The 26,234-nt window shown below is 39.6% G+C and overlaps 1 protein-coding gene across 2 annotated transcripts; it reads left to right on the top strand.

Moving 5' to 3' along the window:
* Positions 1–24: 24 nt before the first annotated feature.
* RPP40 (ribonuclease P/MRP subunit p40) lies at positions 25–25,724 on the top strand. Of its 2 annotated transcripts, XR_014011049.1 has the most exons (10): positions 25–212; positions 3,373–3,517; positions 4,411–4,479; positions 5,100–5,195; positions 5,975–6,100; positions 6,963–7,161; positions 7,868–8,002; positions 8,457–8,678; positions 19,276–19,351; positions 25,438–25,724. XR_014011049.1 is itself a non-coding variant. In XM_081206560.1 (8 exons), exons 1-8 carry the CDS (start codon positions 87–89, stop codon positions 8,650–8,652), a joined length of 1,092 nt encoding a protein of 363 aa, XP_081062686.1. In that variant the 5' UTR covers positions 25–86; the 3' UTR covers positions 8,653–9,280. The 2 variants fall into 2 exon arrangements, 1 of the variants encoding a protein (XP_081062686.1); XM_081206560.1 differs by lacking the exons at positions 19,276–19,351; positions 25,438–25,724 and having other exon boundaries at positions 8,457–9,280.
* Positions 25,725–26,234: the final 510 nt, after the last annotated feature.

Raw genomic sequence — 26,234 nt, 5'->3', positions numbered from 1 at the left:
CGTCTTATGCCCCGCCTTCCTTTTATTGGCCGGTTCCAGCTTCCTCGGCGCGCGCGCGGCCGCTCGGAAAGGGAACGCGGCGCGGCATGTTCGCCCCGCTGAGGTGGCTCCGCGAGGGGCCCCGTCACGTGCTGGTGTGCGAGGGGAGCCACGTGCGGCACGAGCGGTCCCGCCACGCGGCCCGCGTGCGGGACCACGCCTTCAATTGCCAGGTGAGTGGGGGGTGGGGGTGAGAGTGCGGGTAGCGGTTCCCCCTGAGGAGAATCCTGAGCGCCTCAAGTCTGCGCGAACTTCGCTGGTGGCTTCCGAGGGATGAGGTGGTTCAGGATTGCACCGCCTCACTGACTTCCACGGGTGTATCTGCGATTACTGGTGTGGCGAATGGCCGTTTCTTAAAAGCCTTTATGTAAAATTGAAACCCCTAGGCGGTGCTTGCTGAGTTTCATGGCCATGTGGCAGTGATAAAAGGGGCGAATTATTGAAATGCGTGGTAACTCCTAGCGTCCTGCTCCTTCTAAGGCTATAGGGCAGGGTTTTGTTTTAATTTTTGGCCATGTAGCTGTTAAGGCTTCAATACCAAAGCAGTTCCCCCCTCTATTGATTGATCCATCCTGATAAAGGGGGGAGAGTGTTCCTTGCTTACTATTCTGTGGCTTTCTTTCTTTTTTCAAAATGTTTTTTATTGATTTTCACAACATTATAAACAAACAAACAAACACATAAAACAAACAAACATAAATCATAACCTTATTAAAAATTACACTTATTAGCATTATTAAGTGACTTCCTTGCTTCCCCTTGGTTGAATTTCATTGCATGTCTTTTTAACGGTTTTCCAAATCATAGTTCTTAAAATTACTATTTTGTGGCTTTCTGATTGGTCCTACCTAATTTTTTTCCTTTTCTTTCTTTCTGGAGAAAAAGGTGAGGGAATTCACCACAAAGTTTGTTTTTTTGTGGGCTCCCACCGCCACAGAAGTGGCTAAACGTAAGATGTGATTAATAAACACAGGCAGTCAATGATCTGGATTATTAATAGCCACAGCTTTATTGATTACAGGGTGTAGGCAATCTATATTTGGCTCAGGCATTGGGTGTATATCTGTTCCAGCCTCTCCCCCCAGACAAAAATAATAATTATTTAATTTTTAAAAGGTAAGGGAATTCAGTTTCCCCAAGTTCCTGCTCAACCCCCCCCCCCCTCTGGACACAACAAGTCTTTTCAAAATAAAACGGCATATTATCCAGTGCCATAGCTGCGGGGGGGGGGGCTGCATTTTTTGCCCCAGGTAAAGCTTCCCAGGGGCATCATTGAGGCACCCAGCCTGTGTGTGTGTGCATAAATGGGTGGGTGGGTGCCAAACTGGGTCTTTGACCTGAGTGAAATAAAGGCTAGTTTCGCCCCGTGTTGCCCCTTAACTGTAACTTACCTGTTCCTCTGCTCAGCTAATTTAGTAGATTTTGAGATGTATATGTATCTGGTATGTAGGCAGGATTGACTAACAGCTTCTCTAGATATGACATTGTTTATGCTGCTGTGTAAGTAGCAATACATCATTCTTGGTCCACCACATCACTGCCATTTGGCCTGAGGTTTTTGTTTTTGTAATATCAAATGATGCCAGTTGGCTGCAAAATATGTGCCCATGGACACACATCTCTGCCAACTGAATATAGTGTTTTATGCCTTTGGTGAAATCTTCACAAGTGCTTATGCCACAATATATATGTTAGTTATTTAAGGTACTTGCAAGACTGTATTGCTTTTGCTGCAATACATTAATAGTGTCAGACATTATCTTTAAGAATGTGGAATTTATTTAACGTTTCTATCTCATGAGAACAGCATTTTAAAAACTCAACCCATTCAAGACTTATTTATTCAGTCTCTAACCAACTTACGGTACATATAAAATTAAAAATCAACCAGCATGTTATACTACAGAACAGCACCAACACAGCCATCCAATGAAATTAAAAAGAACAAAACATAAAACAGATTAAAAACCACCAGTGTCAATTCTATTCAGTAACACAATCCAAAATCATGGCTTCAATAAGCACATACTTAAAACAGAATATGGGCCAAACTAGATGTGACACACAGCTGCATGGCTATGAGTTTAAAGATAGCTTCACTCACCACCCTTACATGAGCCTTTTGTTCTAAAAATCAGACATGAGTGGGGTTGACCCACGTTTAAACAAATCAGCCTATTACATCATATCTAACTTGGCCCTTAGTTTTAAAACCTAAAAGTATCTTGGCACATCACTCCAAAGCTACTGTATTATTTAATTTTTTGCTGGTTTCAAGTTTAAAATTCTACTGAGGGTTGTGCAAAGAATAAAATATTCCCTGACAGAATGGTTTAACTGTCTAAAAGGCATAACACTAAAGGGTTTATGAGACAATGAAGGGAAAAGGGAAAGTATAGATTAAATTAAAGCTTAATACCAACAGTATAATGTATTTAGTACTCAGTGCCTTGCAGGATATCTTCAGGAGTGGAGTCCCTTAGATAGATGGATGGCATCTTGTATGCCTCCTTCTGACAACTCCTGCAGCCAAGCTGGTGCTAAATGTATTGCTTTCCATTTCTTTGGACAACATCAGCAGGCTGGGGAGCAGGATTATGTAGTTTGGGCAGCCTAGGACTTCCATACCCATTGTCCAAAATTTCACCCCAGAGTGGTCACTTCAGTGCTGCTAACACAGTGAAAACAACAGAGGAGGCAGCAGTTACGAGTTACCAGGCTCTGCAACCAACAGGTACTGTGATTCTCCAGCAGTTTAGCTCCGCCCCCAGAGGCACACCCCATTGTCTCTTGAGACAGATGGGTGTCAACAACAACAAAAAATTTTTAGGTATGTAACATGGACATATATCACATGTGGCCTTTTGTATCCAGTCCATATTGCTTGTAGAGCTACAGTTTTCCTCTTGCATGCTTTCCGTGGGGAGGAGGGGATACTTGTGGCCCTACAGATGTTGGAGAACTCCAGACTTCCATCAGTCCCAGAAACTTTGTTGCAAACATTTGCAAATGTGTAGAGGTAGTTTGTAACTGTGTTAAGCCTGAACAAGCCTACAGACAGCATACCTAACACAGGAATGCTGGGAGAATAAAGCAGGATAAATCCTTGTCATCTTGACTTTCTTGGTAGAAGAATTGGTTACAAATGCACAAGTATTTGGATACTAACTGTTCATAATAGGTTAAAAACACTACTTTGTTTGAGGTATTATTTAATATAAAACAGCCAGCATTGTATTAATGTTTATCTGTGGAGCTGTATAAAAGGTATTTTGCAGTCTGTTTATTAATGATCATAATACCTCATTTATATCCCAAATGTTCTCTGAATAGGTGTCTTTTTTTATCCCTGACTGTGGAGCAGTTCCAGAAGCACTAAAAAATACAGTTGCAGATGTTGGGCAGTACTACTTGGTGAAGAATTTGTCACTTCATGAGTTAGTTACGCAGGAATTTATTAACACATTTGTGAAGAAAGGTAAGAAACCATTGAAATAAATAAGCAAGCATGACTGAAATTCTGTTTCGTAAAGGTGGAATGTAATTAATTTAAGGAAAATCTTTGGCTCCTGAAGGATTTTTGAAGAGAAGCACCTTAGAAAAATTGGGTGTTGTTGTTTGTTTTTGCTTTTTGGCATTTCATTCAGTTGTAACAGCCTCGGAATACGTTGGCTCTAATATTGTGTCCAGTATAATGGTTCTGAGGGTTTTGAGGGCACTGGTGCCTTGTCTTCTGGCTGCAGGAGTTGTTTGTTTGTTTGGTTTTTTGCTGCAGTACATGTTGAAAGCTAGGTGTTGTAGTCCTTGATTGCAGTATTTTCTTGTGATGTTAATAGAAGTAAAGGTAAAAGGTAAAGGACTCCTGGACAGTTAAGTCTGATCAAAGATGAATATGGGGTGTGGCACTCATCTCACTTTCAGGCCAACAGACAGCTTTCCAGGTCATGTGGCCAGCATGACTAAACTGCTTCTGGTGCAGTGGGACATGGTGACGAGTGCCAGAGTGCACGGAAACACCCTTTACCTTCCTGCCACAGCAGGATCTATCTACTTGCACTGGTGTGCTTTCGAATTGCTAGGTTTGCAGAAGCTGGGATAGAGCAACGGGATCGAGCAACCCCATCACACAGATTCAAACTGCTGACCTTCCACTCAGCAAGCCCAAGAGGCTCAGTGGTTTAGACCACAGCGCCACCCATGTCCCTTTACCTTTACATTTTTACTAGAAGTAACATCACAACAAGTAGAAGTGGCATTCTTAACTATTGCAGTTACTTTGAAGAACATGATATTAGTTTTTGTTTGTTTGTTTTTATTATAACGACTTTAAAAAAAGAAACAATTAAACTCTGAAGTCTTTCTGTGTTTTAGGTTCATGTTATGCTCTTACGTATAAAACAAGGATTGACCAAGACAATACAGCTGCTCTGCTACCAACAGGTATGATATCATGCTGAAAACAAATAGATTTAGCGTTTTTCAAATTTTATAGTACTAAAAAGTATCCTTCAGTTCAGTTAGACTAGTTAGTGGTCTATAGAAGCTGTGTGTGTGTGTGTGCCGACAGAAGAGAGAGGGGGATGTAATTCATATACTCACCTAGCCCAAAGATCATGTTTTTAGGTAGAAAATGTAGTGTGCATGTTTGTACTTCTCAACACACATATAAGAAAATGTGCAACTAAGGTATTCCAGGCCTAGTCTTGATTCGCGTTGCCTTTTATTTTCTTTTTGAGTATTAAGGGTTGTAAGACTCAGGCCTCAAAGCATATAGACCTATGTCTACAGCCTTCACATCATATTGTATGCCAGTACACATAGGCAATCCTTAGCCAGGTAAGTGTATGAACCACTCCACAGAATGTGTATACGTAACAAGCTGCTTTCCAAAATAGAGCAGAAAATGAGAATCAATGTAGTTAATCCCTGTTATCTTCTGGTAATAACTGTTCACAATTTTAATTCAGCGTAATTAGTTCATTTTGTGTTTGTGTTTTTACTTTGTAGTATGTATTAAGAAGTTAGAAAATATGGTTACTTGCAATTATTTTTGTTTATAGGCAAATTAATTATATCAGTAGACAAGGATACTTATGAAGAGCTTGGACTGCAAGGCCGTCCTTCTCTGTATTCTGGTAAAAAGCCGATGAGATACAGTAAGTACCTATTTATTACATAACACCTCAGTTCTTGGCTTTCTTATGAATATAGGACATCACACCCTCAGCTTTTGAGGTTTGAAATTTGAATTGGATTCTGCTTGAATAAACAGATTTGCCCCCTACAGATCAATTTTCCTGATCAAGCAAGGGAAATACTTAAATAAGTAGTTCTCAACACATGTAGCTTTTGCAGATGCATGTGCCTACTTCAATGTGCATCCCTATTTATATCATAATACTCAACTCATTGGACAGCCCTCCTAGTGATGCAGCAATAAAATTGCTAGCTCATTTGCAAAGCATGGACAATCTGAGATCGATATATATCACAGGGCACATGCTCCTATTCAAACTCCTCAGAGTCTCAAAATGTGCTAGTGAGGCCTTGTTGTAGAACCCTTCCTCTAGGGAGGTAATGTTATTCTCTCCTAGGAGCAGGACTTTTTTTGTGTGGCTCCTGTGGAATGCTCTTCCTGAGGAAGTTTGCATGTCTCCTGGTCTCATTTTGTAGTCAGGTGAAAATACCTTCATTCCATCAGGCATTTGGGGATTAGTGAAGATTCTGAATGTTTTCTTATGGAATCTTTTTTGTTTTCTGTTGAAAGGTGGTCTATAAATACTGTAAATAATGAATAACTGGTGTATAGTCATTAATGTTTTTTATCGCAATGTTTAGCTTCTTTTTAGAAAGAGTACCTACTTAGTTATCCAGGTACCATAAGATCTACTGATACTATGTTCACATCAAAATTTATGCTTTCTTCTTTTAATAGTTATTACTATTGACTTGACTGATTCAACCTTCAGTCCTGATAGTAAGAAATACAACAGAGTGATCTGGGCCTTGAAGGAAAAAATGCCACTAGAGTTTGATTTCTTGATGGCTTGGCATCAAACAGGTAACAGCACGTTAACCATAAAAGGGAATGGCGGAAGCCATACATTATAAATACCATTCTATTCTGAAGGCTGATTCAGGTGTTTTTACATGTGACCTATAGGTGTCTATACACATTTAAGGTGCATGTAAATGGAATATAGGAAGGGTAATCTGTCTGTCATGAGAGCCCCTTGTTTGGCAAGACTGCAGACTTTAGTTTGGGAAGTGCACGTCTTTTCTAAGAAATGGGGTTTCTTTTATGTAATAGGCTGGAATGCTTAGGCATCGAAAGTAGAACTAAATTTGTGGGAGATGATAGTACATATTAGACACCAAAAACAATTGATTTTTTGGATTTTGAGAAATCAGTAAATGAGGGAGTACACACACACACACACACATATATATATATTAAATGTACAAGATAATAATAATAAGCATTATTATACAAATAATCCTTAAAGATTGTGTGGATGGGATAAGGAGTGTATTAGAATTATGACCTTGTGCACTTCCTGTATTCTTGCATTTTCCCAATAATTTCATTTTTCAGTTTAAACCTCTAATAATGTTGATCACGCAAATTCCAGCAAAGTGGCACAGTCTGTTTGCTCTCCTAAGTGCTAAATGGATCTGGAAGTGTACGTTTTATCCTAAAAGGAATGTGACAACTTGTGGGATTGAGAGGAGGAGGTTGGAAATCTTAGGCTCTGGCACGGCATAGATAAACAGTAGATTTAATTTTGACACTGTATTTCACTAAATCTATCTTTCCAAATTGCATACAATCATAAAAGAGTTTGAATAGTGTGGGGGGGAAATGTTCCTTTTAAAGTCTGTTTCTTTTTTTTAACTTTTGGGGTGTGTTGTTTGCATTCAAGGATCAGAAGAATCAAGTTTGATGTCATACTTTTCCAAAAACCAAATACAGGCCCTTCAGCCAAAAATAACATTCAGCACATTAAGAAATGTGCAGTGTCCAGTTCTGGAGAGCAATAAATTGGAAGGAGAGCCAGAAACAGCATGCAGTGCTCAGGAATTATTTGAATGGCTAGGTGCCATTTTCACTCACACTGACTTGTAAGTATCTGTTGCTTGTTGTAAGTATATATATCCAACTATTTTTCTTCAAAAGAAACCCAATTGGCTTAACATCAAATTATATACACACACACACTCTCACGAGTATTAAAAATAGTAGGAAAAACATCACTATAAAATGGCAAAACCCATCATATTTTCAAAATGAAAGGAGCAGCCAAGCAAAAGGAGGAGTATCCACAACACAAGACATCCACTTTCAGGCATCTGTTGAAGTCCTTTTTCTGCCGACAGAGCCAAGCCCCTGCTTAAACTTCCCAGCCATTTTAATGATTATTTTCTATTGTTTTTATTGTCTTTTGTGTTTTATTATGCTTGTATAAATTGTTGTACACTGCCTTGATATTTTAAGTGATTTGGTGGTATATAAATATTTTTATAAATTAAAGTTGTTTAGACACTGTAGTACATAATGTCATTTGGATAGTTATTATCATATCTGGGTTATTAAAAAGTAAGCTGAATTTTTCTGCTGAACATCACTGTTGTCCACAGATCTCAAAGGGCACAATCTACTGACACAATGGGAATTGTACAGGAGAATTTACGAAATGGATTTTGTCCAGTGAAAGGGGAAATTATTCAGCTCTTGGTGATTTAGCTGTATGGTGCACAAGCAGAACAATTATTTAGCAGTTGGAATGTTAAAATATTAAAAGAGTCTTGCATATCTTCTTTTTTGCAGAGAAAATACATCTTCTAGTTTCTTATCAACATATTCATGTCCTCAACCGAGCACAACAGTAGAACAAGCTTTGTTGTGTACAATAACCGGCTTTATACTTCCAGAGAAGATAATTCATTTGTTTGAACAAATATGGTAAGCAGTTAGCTATACAATCTGTCCTATTTAGCATGTTATAATTACACCTGGAGTTGATCAAATTGAGCCCTAAACACACTTACAACAGCATAAATACCACTGAACTGATTTCTGAATATACATGCATTGGGTTGCACATGCAAAACTGAACAGAATATTATATTTGTTTCAGTGTTTTTCCAATCATTTGATTCACAGCCAATTTCAGGGAGGGGGGTGCAGGGGGAAGCCCTGTTACACAAGCAGAAGTTCTACTGATGGTGCTGGTTAGGTGAATCCCTCCCTGTGTGTTTATTTGAACAATCTTATGTACATACTATTTATCAAAAAGACTTATTTCTCTGTATATATCCATAGGACCAAGCTGTTTGCTTGAACAGCTATGATCTAACTTCTATTGCAAAGCTTAATATAATTTATAGTTTTGCTTCTCTTTTCCTCCCCACAACAGTTCCTATTTTGAAGAACCAAAGTTGGCTCACTGGATATCTCTCATTGTTCATGGCTTTGCTGACAGCCCTGTTTCCTGGAAAGAAAGTGAACATGGTTTCCTAAAAGGCGGGGAGAATTTATACAACTTCGTAATTTTTAGGAGCTTGGACTACTGGCTTCAAATGGCAGTTGGAGCATATGATGATTGTCCTTAAATAATGACTACTGAAGGCATTCAAAGGTGTTGTATTATTAAATAGACATTTTTGTAAAATTATTAAAAAATGTACCCTTTAAAAGGGTAGGTTATCTGGCTTGAAATCAAACACAAAGGTGAAATGATTTTCATCTTAATTATTTTCTTTTTTAAATTAGTTGTATATTTGTGTGTGTGTGTTTGTAAAGGTTTAAAAAATATAGTTAACGTTTGAGTTTTAAATTTGCAGCCATAAAAAATGTTGTGGAACATGTTGGTTTGAAGTTGGTTTAAAATCCTGGTATAAAAATAATGATATGTAAATAAAAACATTTATTCTACCTTTTGGAGAAAAATGTTTTGAATTTACGTAAGAAGTTGCAGAAGCAACAATTACTAGACTTTGCTCTTACCAAGGTGGCAGCTAGTAGGAAGGATTGTACCAGTTCTTAGAGCCAGCATATCGGTACAACTAGAACCCTTGCCTTATCAGAGACACCCATATCAATTCCTTTTCCTAGCCCCTTGTGCTGCACACATGTGCTGTCTTTTTTATTGGGCTGTGTGTGTGTGAATCTGTGTGTGTGAATTCTAATTACAACACAATACCATTGGAAATTACTAAGAATAAAATGACATTTATATAATGGGAGGCTACTTTGCAACGTGTCTGCTGCTTGTATCATGGGAACCATATTTATAATTTCCCGTGATCCAATGAAATGACTGCAATAAAACACAGCTGAACTTACTGGATGAAGAATTGTGAGTTTACCAGCAACTGTGATAGTTGGGTGGAGATCTGGTAAACAGCATTACTACTATAATGGAAATGGTTGCTAGGACAAGATCTTGTATGGTGGCATCTGACACTCTGACGGTAAGCTCCTGGGAGTAGAAAGGTAAAGCTGATTCTTACTTTCTAGGTTTACCAAATTGTGACCTATTCCCAGTGCCTCTTGTTATAATAATTTCAAGACAGCAAGATTTTCAGGTGCCTCAAGTCCCTATTCAATCTTGCGCCATCTTGTCTGTTAGGAAGCAGAACTAGAGTCCTTTAATTTAATACTTACAGGTTCCTTTTATATCATAGCTCTTACAAGGTGATCATAAAATGTTAAATACATTTAAAACATGATATTCTAGACATTAACTTCCGAACAGTGGCATGCTGCACCAGTAGAGTTGGGTTCTCCCGGAATAATGCATTGGTGTTTTTGAGCTTTGACTCAGCAGGTCAGAATCTGGCAACTTCCATGGCATTTCACAGCATACTCAGAAGCAAATACTGAATTGGGTGGAGAACATGCAGACTGAATAGTTGGAAAGTGATTTACCTTCGACATGACAACTTGCAAATTACTTCAACCATATAAAGTAAAATAAATAGGACAAATGCAACAAACTATAGTAGATAAACTCACTGTAGCATAATAAGTTGAGCCTGTTAAGATCAAAGCAACTGCAGTTGCCTTAAAGACAGCCTTTTCTCTAATTGCTGTGCTGAGATCTTGGTCCTTGCTTGTCAGTAAAGTTCAAAGCCAGACAGGAAGGAAGTGAGCTCAGTTGTGGAAAGGGGTGGGTGTAATATACTTAATGAAAACCTTTCAAGAATGGAAATCTAGACCAGGGAGATTGTGACCTTATCCAATTTGTTAGACATGAATTCAGCAAAAAATAATTTTACTCTGCATTTTGCAACAGATTACAGAAGCAAAATATTAGGACCAGAAATTATTACAACATCTCTTGGCATTGTTAAAACAAGTTGCCGGGGGGGGGGGGGGCTCATGATGCTATATACAGGCAATCCTAGGAGCATCGTTGCTCTGTAAATACTCGTATTATAATTTTTGGCAGAGGAGAGCATGTTTTGGAAATCCTTGCTTGACATTATTTTGTTTGTTTTAAACATTATTAACCAGAGTATTTTTTTAGTTGGCATATTGACCTTTCAGACAGTCTGAGCTTCAGCTTTGAGCTAGGCTGAGCATGTAACATTATACAGCAATAAGATTCAGGTGCATGCACCCTCTCATGTCACATATAAAATCTTCAGTTTGAATAGAACCTCTTCCCATGTTCATTATTGGATGAAGAGGCGATAGTCCCACTTGTGCCATTTGTCCACTCCTTTATTTCTTAGCAAGAGCATTGAGAACAGTGTCTGTGTGCAAATGCAGATGGAGTTAACATGAAAAGATGCAATGAATGGGAAGAGGTGGGATATATCTGCTGAAGATTTGCTTCCACATACAGATATCTGTGAACTGGCCTTTTACTACATGCACCCAACATGCTTGTTTTGCTATTCACAAATGTATGAAAATATGCTATTAATTTCTTATAGCAACTTTTTTGGTCATATTAAAAAAAAACAACCCCAAAACTCCACAGTTTTATTTATTTTAAAACCTCATATTCTTATGTTATGGATATGCATGGAGAAACAATCAGACGGTCCTCTGCCCTATCTACTCCAAATCTAGACAGTTTGTCACCATATCAGTTCAGCTGTAATCTGTAGCAGATAAAAAACCATACTTTTCCATCTCCCAGCTAAATATCAAGAGTGGGGCCTTAGAAGGCTGTGCTTAGGTGGCTTAAATATTTTTGTAATAGGGATTCAGAGGTGTTCTCTAGCTTCCACCTAGAGTAAATAACCTAAAATAACCTGAGCTCTTATTTTAGAATAAAAACAGTTGTTTACTCCTAGAGCCTCCAGCTACAGCTGGCCATCTTAACAATAGCAAGCATTCTGCTGAACACAGTGCTCCTGGGAAGCAGGAAGCAAATTGTAGCATTCTGCGCTCTCCAGTACTGTTTGCATGTACTTTACAACATTTTTTAAAAAATATCATCTGATACAATCAGTTATTAATTTTCATTTACCCCTTTAGATTATAATGCCTTAATTACTATATATTCTCTAACGGCATATTGATTGAGTTAGAATTTAGGGCCACTTCATGCATCAGATTTTTTCCTAGGACGCATGTGGTGAAAAAGCTATGTGAGAATGTGTTCTTGGTAAAATGTACTGTCAGTTTAAATGACAGCAGTGTAGGATATGGTCTTTTGTGAAGTGGTCCTAACAAGAAAGTGCATTTAGGAACCAATTCTTATTCCAGTCAGCTTTCACAAAAGCTTGCAATTTTCAAATTAATATTCCGATATAGAGCATCAAATGGGGTACTGTGGAGTCCATGACATGGACATGCAGCCTGTATATAGTTCTATCCCACCAAGATTTACTACATGTTTACACCAAGCTGACACTACAGAACAAGCCCATATACACATGCAATTACAGGCACTTCTTTAAGAGGTGGCATTCTTACACACACCCTTCCCATTTGCTGTGGTAGGATAGGGTGTGCAGACTTTCCATGAATGCAGTTCCAGTTCTGTTCTTAGAAGTTTGGTATTCCTGGAACTGTCATGGAGCAATCTGATGAGAAAAAAAAGCATTTGTGTATCTCTCTAGTCTCTGCCTACCTGTACAGCAGGATTATGTAGAATAGATAGTGACTGATAAGAGAAAAGTATGCCTATCAGGTCAAGTTGAAATGTTACAACAGACTTCCGGGTTGGCGCGACCGGCTAATGGCGGATTCCCTCCGAGCTCCGGAGGGAATCGGCTTGACAGGGGGCTGGATCTTGCCGTGCCGGCGACACGGGGACCCTTAAAAACCACGGGCACGGAGCCCGTGGACATGGTGACTCGGCGGGCACCGTAAGCGCCCTCCCGACTCGTGAAGGAGCCTTTTTAAAGGCTACGGAACGGGTGCCGGGGAGTGGCGTGGTGCTGAGTCCCCCGCTTCCCCTGCCGAGCGAAGCCGCATGCCATTTGTCGGACAGCGCTGACTTCTTCCTACTAAAATTTGGACTTTAAAATCAAGAACAACAACCCGTGAGTAACCTGGAAATTGGATTATAAATTTCGGTTTTGGATTTGGCACGAGCGGGGGAGGTGAAAAAAAGGAAGTCCGTCTCCCCCCTATTGTAGACAGTTTAAAGCAAGGACCTGTCAACTAAGGTTGCGGGAAGAATTCTTGTGATTGGATAAAAGATATAAATTCCACGGATCTAAAGGACTAAGTAAATGTGCTGGAGGACAAGAGTTTACTTTGTTTTGGATTAAGTACAATTTTTCTCAAGCCCGGGAGTAACCCGTGAAAAGAGCCTGCTGAGGACCTACAGAAAACTTTTGACAGCTGTCAAATTAGCTGTCAAAGTTGAAAAACTGAAAGCTTAAATTTTAACCGGTTATATTGTTACAAAATATTGAAAGTAAAGAAAGACTGATACAAATAAATTTGACTCTTGGATCGGAAGGGAAAAGGACATTAAGTAACTAGAATCCCTCTAGAGGGGATTCTTCGACATTACCAGAATGGAACTAAAACAAGGAATACAGGAAATACAAGCTGGCTTGAAGGAGTCGATCTTTCTCGTGGGAAAGCTGCGAGAGATGAATGAGAAAGGCCATGTTTTGTCTACGAGCCCTTCAAACCCAAAGGGCCTACTGAATTGGAGAGGGACTCGATACTCAAAAAAACAGGCAGCTGGACAAGAAAAGGAACTAAAGATGGAGGAGGAAAGGACACCTGCCAAACAGGAGGAGCAGAAAGAAGGGATGGCTGAAACGTTACAGAAGATAAAAAAGAGTCGGAGACCTGTCAAGAAGAATTCTAAACTGACTAAGGCCAAAGCTGGACTATTTGGGACATATAGTCTTAAGAAACAGAGTTGGAGCTCCACCTTTAAACAAGTAGGCCTTGTTGGAGGAATCATGGTCAGCACTGGGAAAGTACTTCTTCGATCCTGGGTGTTTAGTATGAGAGACTTTCGAAGAAACCGGCTGAAAGGGACTGAAAGAGATTTGAGAGCCTTGGACGTAAGATCACCAGGCTAGATGGATTAAATTGGACTTTGGCTTGGGATTGAAACCGGGGAGAGAAGGGTGGGGTTTAGAAGTCCAAAGGGGGTTTAATTTTTGTTTTTGCAGTGTAAAAACTATATGCTCTTTATTATTATAAGAATGGGGAACCCGTGGATGGGAAATTGTGGCAACCTTAGGAAAGGTATCTTTTTCAACTTTATTTCTACATCTTTGTATTTTTTGCTTTATATAAGGTTAAGGTATATATTATAAAAACTGCTAACTAAATTAAATCAAGGTATAACTGCTAACTAAATTAAATTAAGGTTTAACAATGAATTAAGGTTTAAATCTATTATAAAGAACTATTTTAATAAATTAGGGTTAAGTGAATTTAATAAACTATGCTGGGGATATTAAGAGAAAAACTTGTTTGAACAAACAATTGGAGTTGGAATACAATAAGGGGAGACGTGGGGAAGTCATGAAAAGAAGTTATTGAAAATAAGTGTTAAAAGGTGGGAATTTTTAGTTTCTTGTTGTTCTTTGTGTTGTTTTTTCTGGTTTTCTTTTTCTTTTTCTGTTTTCGTTTTTGTTTTTGCTTTTTGTAACCTTTTGAAAATTTAATAAAGATTATTAAAAAAAATCTTACAACAGACACAAAAATATATAATTAATTCAATTTTCACTATTATTAATTTAATTTATATACTGCCCTTTATCTGAAGATCCCAGGGCAGAATACCATATTAAAAGCATAATTTACATATATCGCAATATTTTTTGTTGCTATGGCCGATGGCTGATGCAAATAAAGTTTCATTCATTCATAATTTACATAGTGTAATGATAGAAGACAATAAAACAGTCACAGAAAAAAATTATCATTAACAGCCACTCCACACAAACTTAAAAAACCATAGGTAGTTTGATGGCTAAAAGCCTGAGTAAAGAGGAATGCTTTCCCCTGGCGCCTAAAGACATGTAATATTGGCTCCAGGAGAGCCTTTCTGGGAAGAGCATTCCGGTGCCACCACAGAAAAGGCCTGTTCTAGTGTTGTCACCCTCTGAACCTCTTGGAGCGGGAATGCAGAGAAGAGCCTTGGATGACAAGCGCAGGGTCCGGCTTAGTTTGAATGGGGAGAGGTGGTCCTTAAGATATTTAGGTCCTGAGCCATGTAAGGCTTTATAGGTCAGCACCAGCACTTTGAATTAGGCTTGGAAACGCATTGGCAGCTAGTGTTGTCGGGCCAGGATCAGTGTTGTAGACGCAACACGTCTTGCCCCAGTGAGCAACCTGGATGTCAAATTTTACACCATCTGAAGTTTTTGAACCATCTTCCGAGACAGCCCCACATAAATTGCATTGCAGTACTCTATGCAAGAAACCATGGATGACATCATCATGTTTAAAACTGGTTGCCTAAGTGTACAGTGTTAACACATAACCATGACATACCCCCACACCATAGATCCGTGATTTGCTAATGCTTACATATTTATATGCTAGCAATTTGTTTCAGATGTGATGCTGTCTATGCGTATCCTTGCATGGATCATGTTTCATTTATTTTATGTGCCCAATGTCACATTTGAATTGCTGCATAATTATTTTTGCCTTTTTTTCTGGGTGGTGATACAAAATAAGTCACACTAAAAATATTCAGGAAGGAAGACAGCATAGACAGGTGGAGCTGAACACATTTCTGGCAGAGCTCCACAGAAGGCAGTGGAGCTCTACAAGATTGGAATTTGCTCCATTTTAATCTTCACAGCTGTTTGCTGTCTCTCTTGAGGGGGAAAACACACACCGCACATCCATAAAAAAATATTAAATCCCCCCCAAACTAAGAAAGTTGCCAGCAAATTAATGTTTACACCTTTTCTTCATATTTATGGAGATTTAATCCAAATCATTCCACTGCACATTTTAAAAAAGTTTTATTTAAACAGGAGAGGTAGAACTAAAGGACAAAAAGAAATACACAGAATAGGATTACTGTAAACATGTTAAAGCAGCTTGGCTTTTACTGAGAAGATGTACACCTCTCAATATAAATCCACTTACCCGTTCTTTTGGATTGCCATTAGAAAATGAAACCATTCACTTAAGAAAAACTGATGCTAGCTTAAATTGCTCAATCCTCGTAATAGTGACAGTAGCCTTATCTAGTGAGCTCAACCAATTTATGTTTTAAAATAGCCGTAAGACAACCTTATAGAATCTATAGCAGATCTGTGAGCGACTATGTAAATAAACAGAAGAGATACTGAGTGATTAATCTAAGGGAGGCTTAAATTGAAAAAGGCTCAAGGCATGTGGATCTGAAAGCATTTTGGGGGATTTAAATTATGGATTAGATACATAACATCATACTTCTGAAAGCCTCATCATGGTCTGAAACACTGCTTTATGTCTTCTGAACACAGTGCCAACTGTGCACTGAATCTGGCACCTGCTGTTGTAATTAGCTTTTCTGGAATGGTTTGTAACACACTCTGGCCAAAGGCTTCTCTCTCCTTCCTTCCCCCTCTCCACCCCCTCCTGGGCTGCTGTGGTGGCAAAATCCAACACTCTTCCTTTTGCAGTTTTCCATCTATTGATCCTTTTCTACTAACTCTCAGCAACATAAGACAATATTTTCAGGTGACGAAACCCAATTTTGGTCTATTAAAAAAAGAGCCAAGAAGGCTTTCTACAAGCAATAAGAGTCAACAGAAGTGAATAGTGGGTACTAAATTAAACGAAAGAAGCTTCTGATATAATAAATTGAAGCACTGTCAAAATACAGGCTTTGATATGAAACGGAGTTGGCTGGCGCTCACTCATCTGTGTAGGTAGTTTGGAGATGAATTGCGTATATCTATGCATTTTTTCCAAGTAGAAAGTTGAATTTATAATTCTCCAAAGCAGAAGAATCCAATAGTTTAAGTTCATATTTGTTTCATTTTGAACTGGAAAGGCCATCCAGATTTTTCCAGTGCATTGTGCTTATGTAGAATAAATGTTGTGACCTAACAATTTTTGCTGAAACAACCATAAACCTTTAAAAAATGTGTTTTAGAGAAATAATGCATGAACCAACGTACTGTGCCAAGTTAGTAACATAATGCTTAGTATACTATTGCTCCAATTTAGAGAACTTGCAGCATTTTTTGGAGAGTTCATGAGAATTCTCATTCAGATGTAGAGGGACTTTGTGATATTCATCTGGGCTTGATTAATACAGCCAATGATTGTGCACATCATCATTTGGGTCCAATTGGAAACAACAAAGTTAAGCTACATCAGGATTAAGCCTTGTATAGGCGACAGTAGATATGCGTTAGGGAGTAACTGGGTATTATGATGAATACAGATATGTTTTAGTTGCTTGGTTTAGGATCCTGCAACACTTTTTCATATCTTCATAAGCTTAAGTCCTGGCTGCTGTAGGTAAATTCAAATCAGGTGACAATAGCCAGTTGAAAAGATCTTTTCGTTGTGCACTGCAGCAGTCATTTGTAGCTTCCTGACATACATATTGTCAAACTTTATCAATCCTTCTGTCCACACACACCCCCCGAATTTTCTAGCAACTGCAAAGGGGTGACAAAGTTGGGCTTAGCATTCACCAAGGCATTAAATTGCTACCGTATGACTCTTCTGAATCTACTTTGTAATGTACCTTCATGGGGCTGATCTAGAAGACTGTTGATAGAATTGATACCTCCTTCCCTAGGGTGATCTGATGAGTACATATTACACCAACAAGTTGGCACTAATTTACTAGAGATCGGGGGCGGGGGGCGGAGGGAGAGAGAGAGAAAGAATGGAAACTGCTGTTTTTTGACATGCTTTAAAGCCTACCTTGCACACAGCCCAGAATTTATTGTTGCCATTAAGTGCCATCATGATATTCTAAGAACAGTGTGTGTCTTCAGGCAATTTTAGCTCTTAAAGTAAATACATTATCAGTTGCCACAACTCAATGGCTTGCTAGGGTCTTGCATCTTCTGAAAGAACACAAGACCTTTCATATGAGGTGTTTTAATTCTGTGGTTATTTTAATTCACTATATATTTTGGAAAATTGTTTGCCTCCTCTCTGTGCATTAACCAAATTTTGCATGATGGTTCCTGAGATCAAGGAGTGGGCTTTCTTCTGTTTGGATACAGTTGGACACCATTTGGAATCAATATGGCAAACTAGACCTTTCAAAACCACTGATTTTCCCTACTGATTTCAAAACTCCACTGATTTTTTTATTTTTTGGTGGGTGGGGAGTGGGTTCTTAGAATTCCCAATCAATAGCAGGTATGAGGCTGCTAGATCACAATATTTTATCTTATAAAAATATGCAGTCCACATTGGGGATGCTCAAGCTATGTAGTTAAACATCATTCAGGACATTGTGGTACGAAACAGAATGGCTTGGTCTGATGCAGGAAGGCTTTTCTTGTGGTCCCTTTAAGCAACTTAATTCTACTGCAGCAATTAAAATATATTTCCTGAAATTGTCATCATGTAAAAACCTGAATTATTTTTGAAAAAAATAGTCTGAAGCCCTTGGTGAAATGTCTGTTTCCAAAAGTGACCATGGACTGTTGATTTCTTCAAAACACTTTCTAACTCCCAAAGTGAAATATTGTAACTTGCTTGTCAGTTGAGTTGATGCAGTGATTTTGGTTCTCATGGGCTTCTAGCCAGACAAGCCTTAGAACCGGCAATTACTGCTATCCCGGGAAATACAGAAACAGTTCTTCATTTTCTGTTCCTTCAAGAAGCCCTCTATTTTATTGTCAGAGGTCTGAAGGTCTTCCTCTGTGTCAATAAGATATCAGGAGGAGCATATGTTGTCCTGTTGATGATAGCGTTTTAGATAGTATTGTAATGGCAGTGTACAGTGGTACCTTGGTTTAAGAACAGTCTGGTTTAAGAGCAATTTGGTTTACAAACTCCGCAAAACTGGAAATAGTGTCTTGGTATGAGAACTTTACCTCGGTCTAAGAACAGAATCCAAATGGTGGAAGGGCACCAGCGGCAGGAGGCCTTATTAGGGAAAGCTGCCTCGGTTTAAGAATGGTTTTAGTTTAAGAATGGACTTCTGGAACGGATTAAGTTCGTAAACCGAGGTACCACTGTATTCTTAAACACACTTAATAGCAACTAATGTTACTTCCGAGTAAAATGTGCTTAGGAGCACAGCCAAATTTTAAAAACATCCTCACGTGCCCTTCACCCAATGTATTTCACTCTTCTCCCTGTATCTACAACAGAAGACAGATTCACCCTGATCCATGAGTGCTCTGTGCCCAGGGAACCTCTCTCATTATTTCCTGAGCAAATTATCAGAACTGCCAATTCAGAAGAGCACACAAAGTTAACACATGGCAGCATATTACATATATAATTGGGGAGTTACGTATGCGAGGCAACTGGATGCCCAGTCAGCTGAATTGAGTAATTTCCTTGAGTTACTACACTTCCTTGGAATGGAGGTCATTGGCATGGGCATCTCCAAGAATTTTCCCTGCAAATTAAAACACCAAAAGTTAGCCCTTGCCACACACCCCTTGTGCCCCATAGATGCCCATGGTCACAGGTGGTGTTTCTGTGATACAAGCTTTATTTGCATGTATACATAGCCAGAACATGAAAGCAGCTTCACCTCATTAACTTTCCAACACGTCCTGCTCACCCACTAGGTTCTAGGGCCATAGCTTTCTCTTTCAGGCGTAGTTTCAAGAATGGCAGTCTTTTTTGTTCTCTTTCAGACACAGAAACATTGATTACATCTCCAGCCACGGCAGGAGGGAAGAAAGACATGCACCCTTCTACATGGAGCCCCAGGTATTTTGTTTCCGTGGCAACACTTCACCTGTACTTGGTCATCACTTTAGTTGTGCAAAGACAGGTTGTCTTTTAGTGGTCCATGATGACTGGGGTGGGGGGATATCAACTAGAGCCTTGATTTCTCTTCTATCTTCCCTCCCCACACCCAGCAAAAAAAATGCTATGAGTACCAGAGCTTTTAGAGTAGAGTACTTGCATTTACCCATGGAGGGCTCCTAAGAGAAGAAGTCACACCTCTTCAAAAGGTAAAATATGAACCACACTCTTGGCTTCTTTGTAAAAATAAAGAATCAAATGGTTTATTGTTGTGTCCCAGTTCACAGCTAGAACACAAATGGCTTTGAATTAACCCCTTATTGGGCAACATTGATTGTGAAAGTGCCCTTATTCAGATTTGCAGCAATGTTGCATGTTCAGGATTAAGGTTTGGTTCAAATTAACTTGCTTTATTGCCGAATGTCATATGTGGTCTTAGACACAAGTGTCTATAAAGCTCATATATACTCATTTGCGGATAGCTCATACATCACTCCCTGAAAACCATAGGCATTGTAAATTATTAGCTCAGGCCAAAGGTATCTTTATTAGGTCAGTCTAAGGCATGTGTGTAATTTTTGCAGGGCTGTAACTCTAATGCTGGGACGTGGGTGGTGCTATGGGTTAAACCACAGAGCCTAGGACTTGCTGATCAGAAAGTCAGCGGTTCGAATCCCCCTCCCGTTGTTTGGTCCCTGCTCCTGCCAACCTAGCAGTTCGAAAGCACGTCAAAGTGCAAGTAGATAAATAGCTACCACTCCGGCGGGAAGGTAAACGACGTTTCGGTGTGCTGCTCTGGTTCGCCAGAAGCGGCTTAGTCATGCTGGCCACATGATCCGGAAGCTGTCTGCGGACAAACGCCAGCTCCCTCGGCCAATAAAGCGAGATGAGCGCTGCAACCCCAGAGTTGGTCATGACTGGACCTAATGGTCAGGGGTCCCTTTACCTTTACCTTTAACTCTAATGCTGCATAAAGCAAATCATACAGCAAGATCTGAAAGAACATTTGAGACATTCTGCTATGTCATTTTTCAAGTGAGAGGTCATATTTCATTAATTTGCATTTTCCCTTCTCCTTTGAAAATGGGCAAGGGAATCAATCTGACATTCAAATGTGAAACCTAGAAGTGTGCCCTAAACAAATCTGCCAGGCTTCATTCCAGAATCTCTGGTGACCAGTGGAATCAAAACATTTACAAGGTGAGAAGTAAACCAACTTGCTCACTTTGGTCGGTTAGCTAGAAATGACACCAGTGCTATACAGTGTGTGTTACACTTTAGATTGAGGGAAAATATAGTACGTAGTGATTTTTTGTTGTTCCCTTTTGCATGAGTGGGTGAAAGACACAAAAAGTTACAAAATAATTTGACCAATTAACATATTACATTCATCTGCCAGTTGCCCTGTGCCTGCAAGGGGAAAGGGCACTCAGACCCTATCATTTGGCCAAAGGAACAAGAGCCCCTGCCTGCTATTCAGACAAGAACAGGTGCAAGGGAAGAGCATCTAGTCCCAACTGCTCATTTATAGCTCACCACTTTGTTCTTGCATTGAAGAACTGATCTCCCTCCTCTACCTGTTCACCCTGCTTCCTTTCACTTGAGTATATTTGAAACCTTGATGGCAGTGCCTGTCTCTGCTTTATTGAAGCAAGTTGCTTTGGAAGAAAATAATGGTTTGGAAAATGGGATAAATAGGGTGGTAGTTGGCCAGCTGCAGTTGTGCCTGGAGGAAGCAGATATTTGAGACCCATTTTAGTCTGGTTTCAGACCTGGTTTTAGTACCCTTGCTCAGATTGACTGATAAAGGTAATCAGGAAAGATACAGAGTGTCAGTATCGGTATCAAACTTTATTTTGGTTAAAGGTAAAGGTAAAGGGACCCCTGACCATTAGGTCCAGTCGTGGCCAACTCGGGTTGCGGCGCTCATCTCGCTTTATTGGCCAAGGGAGCCGGCGTACAGCTTCTGGGTCATGTGGCCAGCATGACTAAGCCACTTCTGGCAAACCAGAGCAGCGCACAGAAATGCTGTTTATCTTCCCGCCGGAGCGGTACCTATTTATCTACTTGCACTTTGACATGCTTTTGAACTGCTAGGTTGGCAGGTTAGCATAAGATAAAACATACGACTTAAAACACACAAGACTTAAAACAGGTAAGGAATAAAAACTAGTAATTAAAAGGTGATTATATTATACATACGTAAAAACATAGAAACAGAGACAAACAGTTAAAAGTGACTATAAGGGAGGGAGTGTGAAGGAGCACAAGTCTTGCATTTTGGGCCTAGTTTGTGGCACAAACCATCCTTTGGATGAATATCCATCGTGGCAGTGCAGAATCTAGCAACTGAGTATGTAACATGGGTTTTCATCTTGGAAGGAGCAGGGAGGTATAAAGTTGTTCTGTGTGACCTGGGAATTTATGTAATACAGGCAAGATGAACCTAGCTCGTATATCTGTATAGTATTGGCAGAGAAAAAAGACATGTTCGGTTGTTTCCAGTTGCCCAGAGCCACACGGGCATTTCCTGTCCCCATATGGTGTCTTCCTAAAGCAGCCCTCCTAGATGGCTGAAGGGAGGGCCTGGCAACAGGCCAGAGTGAAAGCTCTTCGCTGTTTTGGAATTTCAAGGTTGGTTATACAGTGGTACCTCGGGTTACAGAAGCTTCAGGTTACAGACTCCACTAACCCAGAAATAGTACCTCAGGTTAAGAACTTTGCTTCAGGAGGAGAACAGAAATTGTGTGGCGATGGCAGCAGGAGGCCCCATTAGCTAAAGTGGTACCTCAGGTTAAGAACAGTTTCAGGTTAAGAACGGACCTCCAGAATGAATTAAGTTCTTACCTCGAGGTAGCACTGTATATGGCATCTGGGAGGTGAGGTATCTTCTGGTTTCACTGATTAAAATTTTTGGGGACCTGGCTAGATCTGCTTGGCGTTTGGTATCTTCGACGTGCTGTTTGATGCTTTTTTTGGCTTGTTCATACCCCATGTCGAATAGGATCTGCGGGGTGAAGCCTAGAGTTGTTATTATGTTTATCATTGCACGTTTCCATGTCGTTTGGAAACTGACCTTAAAAGTTAAGGGAGCAAGGAGCAAGGCTTTGGAGACGTGTTTAGGCACTTGTAGGGCTGATCTTAAGAATTTAGATTGTACCAGTACTAATGGTGCACAATTGGCAAGGGGACCTTATTGGGCACCATATACAAGCTGCACAATGGATTTGGCCTCAAACAGTTTGAGGGCTGCAGGTATATATTGTCCGCCTTTAGTCCTGAGGTACCTGAGCATTGCATTTTCTACTTTCCGAGGAGTGAAGGGTTATACCCAAATATTTGCATCAGGTGAGCTGCTCAGTCTTATGGCCACTGAGCAATCTTATGGCATGAGCAAGGTTTGGGCCTTTTGGCAAAGCACATGATCTTGATTTTCTGATAATTTAGTTCTAGTTTGCTCTCCTTGCAGTATGCTGCCAGTGTTTTCAAGCCTATAGGAGTTCTTGAGAGGATTGCTGCGCCATCAAGTTCAGAGGAAGTGCAGCCTTGTTGGTGTTCCTTGATCTCCCAGTGACTTTAGACACCACTGACCATGGTGTCCCTGTGGAATGACTTGGGGATGGGGAGTTGGAGGCACCATTTTACTGTGGCTCTGCTCCTATTTGCAGGGTCAGTACCAGAAAGGGCTCCCTTGGGAGGAAGAGTGGAATAGAAACTTCATACATAAAATGCAAAATATATTAATATACAATCTGTGTGCCAGAGTTTCCCATATGGCTTGGGTAGTGCTAGTTTCAACCAAGTGTTTGTGGGCAGAACAGCAAGCCAGGCACCTGTTCCTATGATTGTGGAACCTCTTCCCTTCCTATTGGCAACAATAATGTTAAATGCATTTATCTGAAGTGCCATTTCAAGGTACAGTTTTTTGAAACAGGTTTCAAACCTTCCTACTTGATTAAAGTTCCAACTTAACCTTAATTATTCTTTTAAAATAATTGGTATGTTTAATGTCCAACCACAAGACGTTCCCAGATGAATGCATCTTGCTTATAACCATGGACAGTCCATGAGATAATTTCAGAGTCATTGGTAGAGTTGCAAAATTTTGCTTCCTGGATGCAACTAGAGACTGGAGAACAGGGTGACTCAGTGATTCATAATTGAAACCAATGCTTAATGATGTAATCCAGAGGCCATGGCTGCAGCCATCTATGAAGTTATTCATAACAAGAATAAAACTACTGATCAAGTGTTTAACAGAGTATCTCTGAATGAGCAACATGCTGTAATTCAGTGATGTCACATTCTGCTTGCATCATTGCTTTCTACAAAGCAGAATGTGCAACACCCTAAAAAAAAAAAAAGCTGTTAAAATTTTGTCAGAGCTAGTCTGACAATCATTCTTTATTGTCTACCACACAACTGTGGGCTGAGAGCCTATGACAGGTTGCAAAATACGTGCATGGAGTAATGAACGTTGGGATTCTTGGTGTGATCTCTTACTGTTGAGAGGTAACATCTCAGAGATCCCCTTTGAGACCTGACTGAGAACTCTGGAAGTGGCAGATGGGAGAAAGAGCTGCTCCATTCCTGTCCTTTGGGTCATTGCCTCTAGAGTATGAAAGGATAACAAATAGGACCAAATCCCACCAAGAAACTAAACAAAGCAACAAATGCAGGGAGGGCAGGGAGGGGAAGAAAATGAATAGTAGCCAGTCTGCAGGTGCAAGAAAAATCCAATTTACTAAGCTTAAACTTCCCCAACATCTGAACAATCCTGAGTTCCTGAAAGGATGCCTTTCCCCACATTTACCAGCCTGTGTATTGAGAACATATAGTTCAGTATGATTTGCAGGAGTTTCTCAAAAAAATATTCCAGAAATACAAGAAGTCTGCTCTACAGTAACTTGGAGCATGGCTTTCAGCATGTCTGCCCCTGTTCTGTGGAATGGCATTGTGGCAGAGACATGAAAGGCACCCACAATCTGTACCTTCTAGAAATAACTGAATACGTTTTTGTTTTGACAAGTATTTCCATCTGGATAAAAAAGCCTCTGTCTTAAGTTTAAAAACAATACAAAATTAACCCCTATCTTCAGTTGTTTTTGTGCAGTCTTTAAAATGATTTTAGCTGTTTTTTATGGTGTGTCAATAAATCACCTTGAAATATATGTAGGTGATTCATATTGTTATTAATAGCAAAAGTTCATCAAAAGTCTTCTTCTGGGTGCAACTGCATTCCAAAGTAAGGCAGATGGTGACAGGGAACAGGACCCTTTTGGCTGTGGCACTATCTTTCTTCCAGAATTAGATGGCATGCTCCTTAGAGTCAGGAATCACTATATGTTTTTGTCTATACAAGGTTATGTATTGGCAAGTTTATTTTCGTTTAATTTGAACTATTTCAGTGTTTCAAACTATGGAGCAATGGTTGAACTTCTAGATGGTCCCACTCCTAAAAGACCTGTACTTTGTCAGCTGTATTGGCTGCAAGTCTGTTTCAAGGCCCAATTTAAAGGGCTGGCTTTAAACCTTAAAAACCTGAATTGCTTGGGTACCTAAAAGGACACTTTTATACATATAGTGAATACATATAGGACACTTTTTCCTATATGTATTCACTTGAACCTTAAGATCATCTTTAGAGACTCGGCTCTTAGTGCCCCCCCCACCAAATGAAGTGAGGTGGAGAGCCACCTTTTTGGTACTGGCACGTTATGGAACAACCTTCCTGTTCCATACACCTGTTTGTGCTAGGTGAAGCTCCCAAGTAACTCACATCTTATGGCCTGATCCTGATTTTTTTAAAAGAAAAACACCTTTTCTAAGTGCTTTTATTATTGTACATTGCATTTTATTTGTGAGCCACCCAGAGAATGTGAACACATTCAGTTAAAAAACGTTAAAAAAATATTCTGAACATGATGGGCTCATTATCCAAATCAGCCAGGTGGGCCCTATGGACAGGCAAATGGATTTGTGTGGTAGGTTGTGCGTAGAAGGCCTGAGGGATAACTATCCCAAATACTCAGCATGTTTTTCTCCAGATCTGTCTATTCTCATGTGGAGCAGGGAGATACAAGCCAATGTATTAAAATCTCTACATACTTGACAAAATGGCTGCTTTCAGGTTGGTCCCCAGATTACAGAATACGCTTTTTAGAAGAGGAACTGATTTTTATTTTTTTAAATGGAACACTAGCCTAACAGAGGTTACTGAGACAAACTGGAAGTCTGTACAACTCACTGTTGGGTAAAATAAAGTTAAAAAACACAACAGCACTGAAGGTTTATCATACTGATTCACATCATCAAAAAGATCCCCTTCCTTTTTTTTCAATAAATAGGAATAGAAACTTAAAACTCATTAAAAAAACAACATGGTACAATGAGATGGTTGGGTGGAAAACCAAAAATTGGCCTAGATTCTAAAATGTAGAAAAAGTTCTGTAATTGCTTTTGGTATGTGAAGATAACAGTCATTTGGAAGAATATTATCATGTGTGTTTTTCTGTACTTTTGTTTTTGCCTAAGGCCTAAGAGTCAATGCATGTGAAGTTCGTAGCTGAGACTGAACTTTCCACTTGACACCGACGGAAAGAGCTAATCCTGTTATATCTACACTGAATCATCTAAGAGGTATACCAGGTTGAAGTGTTAACCTCCTGACCTTTTCTATAACTGTTTTAATTTGCTATGTCTGCAAATGAGGAAATTAAGTAGAACAGTCTCAGGATAACTAGCAGTGTTTACAGGAAAACTGCAATTTTAAAAGGATTTGTAAAGGTGGAATGAAGTATTTCCTGGGGGAGTGAAGGCAGGGAGATGGAGGAGAAAGAGAACT

Source organism: Podarcis bocagei (genome assembly GCF_964188305.1).
Source record: "Podarcis bocagei genome assembly, chromosome: 8".
NCBI lineage: Eukaryota > Metazoa > Chordata > Lepidosauria > Squamata > Lacertidae > Podarcis > Podarcis bocagei.
This window is presented reverse-complemented; position numbering and strand designations above follow the sequence as displayed.